The sequence below is a fragment of the Montipora foliosa genome, chromosome 6 (genome assembly GCF_036669935.1).
Source record: "Montipora foliosa isolate CH-2021 chromosome 6, ASM3666993v2, whole genome shotgun sequence".
NCBI lineage: Eukaryota > Metazoa > Cnidaria > Anthozoa > Scleractinia > Acroporidae > Montipora > Montipora foliosa.
The window spans coordinates 10,615,126-10,620,125 of record NC_090874.1 but is presented as its reverse complement, the minus strand read 5'-3'; the positions used below and the strand labels follow the sequence as shown (position 1 = coordinate 10,620,125).

At 40.3% G+C, this 5,000-nt stretch overlaps 1 protein-coding gene across 1 annotated transcript in view; it reads right to left on the bottom strand.

Moving 5' to 3' along the window:
- The window catches only part of LOC138006633 (huntingtin-like), a 78,506-nt gene that overhangs the window by 28,359 nt on the left and 45,147 nt on the right, over positions 1-5,000 (bottom strand). The window contains exons 35-40 of the mRNA XM_068853083.1: positions 4,419-4,572; positions 2,664-2,867; positions 1,840-1,943; positions 1,652-1,755; positions 1,100-1,184; positions 832-1,008 (exon numbers count right to left, since the gene is read on the bottom strand). Coding sequence (XP_068709184.1) covers positions 832-1,008; positions 1,100-1,184; positions 1,652-1,755; positions 1,840-1,943; positions 2,664-2,867; positions 4,419-4,572 — 828 coding nt within the window. The remainder of the gene's footprint in view (positions 1-831; positions 1,009-1,099; positions 1,185-1,651; positions 1,756-1,839; positions 1,944-2,663; positions 2,868-4,418; positions 4,573-5,000) is intronic.

Here is a 5,000-nt window from a genome sequence, read left to right as displayed (position 1 = left end):
GCGTTGCCATCTCATTCCGTTAGAATCAGGGAGCTCATAAAACATGCAATGCAACTTACTTACCTGGCCTTTAAATGAAAGCGAGGCTGCAGTTGACCTTGTTATGACACACAACTCCCTGCCTTTATGTTAATGATTGTGTTCTCATACTAATTAGTTGGAATTTACATAAGAAAAGCGGTGAGGTTTCCTTTCATTCATAGGCCAGGTAACTACGGACACAACTGTAAAATGATCTAGTCTGTAGATCAAAAACGTTCATAGTCGCGATACTAAACTCACCAACGATATCGCTAACGATAGCAACATCGCTAACGATACTAATAGCCCCAACGATACCGAGAGCGATAACGCTGTGGTAATTGCAATACACCTTGCCCATAAATGGCGGTCAGTTTAGAGTTCTTTTGACTAAGTGCAAAGTAGCCTACCAAGTCTCGATACCATAAAGTGAATTAAAAAGAATTCTTGCTCTAAAATGAGGCTTGGTAGGATAATTTGCACATTAGCAAAAGGATAATAAGAGAGATGCCACTTATGAATAAGGTCTATGCAATATCCATTGTTTACATAACCTCTGCCAACGTCACTGCCCACATATTTGTCTTGTTAACATACCACTTTCCTTTTCACAAAAGGTATTGCGCTGTGAGCAAGTTAACTTCCAAAGTTGACAGAACAAAATTGAGCAAACTTTCAATTATCGACGAAACACTGTCACGTTCAACTCTGGATTGTTTGCTCAAGTTGCTCGCACCTGCTGGATGATCATTCTTACTCAGAGACAAAGAAGAATAACCACAAAACTCATCAGCTCAACGGAAAAAGTACCTTCTTCTGTCCAGGCCACAGCGTCTCTAGCTTCTTGCGAATTACACGCTCCGCCATGCGAACCACAACCTTATGGCACGAATCAAAATACATTTCTACCACAATCCTCAAACAGTACAGGGTCTGGGACGAATGCACTCCTTTCAAACAGACAAGTAGATCCCGCATGATGCTCGGCTGGAATAAAAGAGAATAAATTTCGCTTAATACAGGAAGTGATAAAGAATCCAAAATTCGAACTGTACATGGATAGAGAGACCATCCATACCCGTTTCATTGCTTCGGGAAGAGATCTACAGGAAGCGACGGAGTCAAGGAGAAGCTTGCTTCCCTCTGGAGTACTGCACAAAAGGCTGGAAAGCGGTGAAAAGTTAGCACAACACACGATTAAAGTGAGAAGAACTTAAAGTAAACACACATGGAAGTTAAAATGAAGACTGACATTTTGTAGCTTCAAAAAAATTTTGACCACAGACAGTTGTTTGATTGCATGTTGATCAATGCTTTCATAGTTTCGCTGTTTATTCCACGGTTTAGGCTCAGTCCAGCACTTAGGAAAGTTACGTAAGCAGTGACGTAAGCAAACCCCGAAAATTTGAACGGTTTATGAGCCAATGACCTCTGTGATACCAGCAATCGATAAATGAGAAAATAAATCAAGGAATAGATTAAAATAAGTTAACATAAAATTATAATTGGCATGTGAAATCTTAAGCATGCCCAGATAAATGGAAACCCAACGACAGAAAAGGGTCAGAGCTTAGTCGTCAACTCGGCGCCTAGCGGCCATAGTGTAAGACGGTTCCATGTTCTTAGTTACCTAAGAAATCCTTGCACGGGTGGTTCGCGGCACATTTGTATCAGGTCCTCTAGTGACATCCTCAGTAAGGTCCCTGCCTGAGAGAGGTCCAACATTCCGTTATCCTAATAGTCAAAGAAAGAATAGGGGCTTCATGAATTAATTCCTTTTCGTGCGCAAATATTATTGTAGCTGATCGCAATTCGTACCATTTGTTGAGCAATAAGAAGATCGCAGTACATCAAAAGGACTCCCAAGCGAGTAATATCTTTATTCAATGTTGGCCCTTCAAATTCAATATTACTAGCAGAGGCTGCAAAAGACGAAAACCAATGATATTCTCATTACATGATATGGCGCGTAGGAACGTTGAGTATTTTTACGATTTGACGTCACAAACTGATTTATATTGCATTAACTATTTGTAAAAATGTATGCAAAGTAGATTGTGACGTCAAATCAGGAATAGACCCATTTCCCTTCTGACCCGGTCGTGAACAAAAGATGCTTGGATTTTTGCAACTTTCGAAGCCTGTAAAATGGCAGGATTTGTTAGAAAAAGGAAAAAATGACCGCAATGCGTCTCGAATAGGTGCAAAGATTCATTTTAGGGAAAAAATATTTTGGGGTTAGGGGCACTTTAAAGGGAAAGTGTCAAGGTATTTCAGTCAAACTTCAAAACACTAAAATACGTCTCTGCATCAATCAAGACCAAAAAATAATGTTGTAGTTTTGTTGCCAATAACAATTGAAGTACACTGAAGCTATTCTTTGTTATTTGCATCCACTGATGGAGAGGATGGAAATGAATTGAAACTTTAAAAAACAGGCCAGTTTTTTCAAGTTTGGAGATGGCGTCCGCAAAAAGTCGCCAAAAATTAAATACGAATAGCTCTTTGCGCAATAAATGCATTTCATATTGTGTCAGTGGGTTGTCACGAATGTTGTATGTGTGAGCTAAAGTCCTAATTTAGATTTTTACCCCGTTTTGACCTAGAAAATATCGTATGACAGTGCCCCTTTAAACCCCCACCTGTGCTCAAACGTGTTCCACTGTCAATAAACCCACACCAGAAATGAGCATCCTTATACTTGAGGTGTCTCAGGACCTGACACCATAACAGTACAAGAGATGGGTGGGTGTCCACCAGATTAGACACACATTCATTGATGATCTCCAAAGATGGCACGATAATCGGAGAGGAACTTGCCACATTTGACACTTTCTTGAAGTTTGCTGAAAAAGATGAAACGAAAAAGAGATCCTCTTGTTCAACTTTAACCATCCATTTTTATTTCTTTCACGAAAATTCACAAGGCACCTCCCGCCTTACCAACACAAATAATGAGGGAATTCAGCAAAGACAACAACGGCAATATCTACCAAATTGGGGAAATGTCCCTTAAATGCATAGGTATGGATTAGTACGAACGGTCTAGATAAAGTTAGAGAACGGAACAAATCGCTAAATCTTTAAATCCTTAAATCTCAAGAGGCGACGACATAGTCCCAGTTTTGTAGACTATTAAGCCACTCTATTCATAGTCAAGCCATTGATCAATTTTATGATGACGAAAATGTTATAACCGTGCTGACGACGACGAAGAAGATGCCGATGACGATGTGCTGACGACGACGACAATGATGGTGAAATTATGGTGCCCATGATGCTGACGATGACGAAATTATGATGCCCATGTGCTGATGCTTATGCTGATGCCATAACAATAGGGACCTTAAGATCTACGAAGGCAACGTCGACGAAAACGTCACCTCAAAATATAACGTTGCTCTAGTGTAAGTCTTTCTTGTTCACGTCATACAATGCGGGCGAAGTATCCTAAAAACAAATTGGTACGAGCGGTTTCTTACTAAAAGTAGATAATGAAAGATTCTCTGTAACATGCTCACGTTGTCGTCAAAACCTGAAATATCGTGATTTCACGTCGTCGTCATGCAGAGAACCGCAAAAACATGAGATAAAATCCGTGCCGGGAGGGGGCATCGGGCATGGGGTGGGGATTTTGACATTCTCACTTTAAAAAATTCAAATTTCCCACCCCTGGGACAAAATAATTGGTCAAAATGTCCACCCGGCGGCAAGTGAAGATGGTAAAATGTCCTTTGTACGAAAAAAAAAAAAAAAAAACCCTACCCTGGGGTCAGACCTCACGATCAAACTCCCGTGGTTAGCCCGACCCCCCTTCCTGGGGCTTAACATTGATAGGTGCATAATCAATGATATCATTAATTGTTTTATGGCGTTTTCGTCGACGAAAAGCTGCCTACTAATAATGACAATGCGACGATTATGACAATAATAAAATACATTATTAAATGACAAGCAATTCTCAGGCTAAGTGGAGCAGTCTGATTGGCTGGTTTTCGGTCAGGATTTTACACTACGGACCATTACCATGGAAACGGTCCGCTTCCGTATTTGTTCTCTCTCCGGGGAAATTCAAGTTGAGCGAAAAACAAAAAAAAAAAATCAAAAAGCGCACTTTAATTTTACATGAAAAAGGTTACATTTCAAAGCTCGCTGACGGAAGACGAACATTACGAACATTCACTAAGCAGAGAAGTGTTCAATCGCTCAAAGAAACGATGGCATATAATAAACAACTTAGTAACTTCACTTGCGCGGGACCGAGGTCAACGACAGAGGGCTAATGTTGTCCAGTACGACCTCCGCGCTCGTCTAGTAAGAAGCTAATACAATACAATACATACTTCATTGACCAACGACGCTTAAAATATTAAACAAGTTAATATATGATCAAATACCCGATTTGAGTAGATGTGTGAGACTTGTGAGAGTCAAACCAAACAGCTTGAATACAAAGACCTCCTGACCCGGAGGCTTATCAGCACTTCTTTCTATCATCATAATACGACTGGCCGTCATCTCCACCATGTGGAAAAGAAACTTAACAAATACCTGCAAACAAACAGTTTGTAATAACTGAGATCAAGTCAAAGGACCTTGTTTTTGAAACAGGCAGCAACCGCAAACTAACAAAACAAAAATCTTAGAAAGGAGAGCAACCTGGACACCGGCTAGGAAAGCATAATTTTTACATTTAAAATTACACGTCATTATCGACTGTGCGGTTGCTCAAGCCCACCGTTTAAGTAGAGAACGTAAAGTTGAATGTAACATGCTTACGTTAGCCCACTCCCGTAAAATTCTTAAGTTGATTTGCCAAAAACGGAAACATTGTACCAAAACTGAGACATGCGACAGATGGACCATTTCCAGTTGGCAGAACAGAGCAATATCAATGATTGTTTCAGTGATTTGCAAGACACGATATGTGATGAAGTCGTTGCGTAAGCTAGTCGCATGCGAAAGTCGCGAAAAGCCAA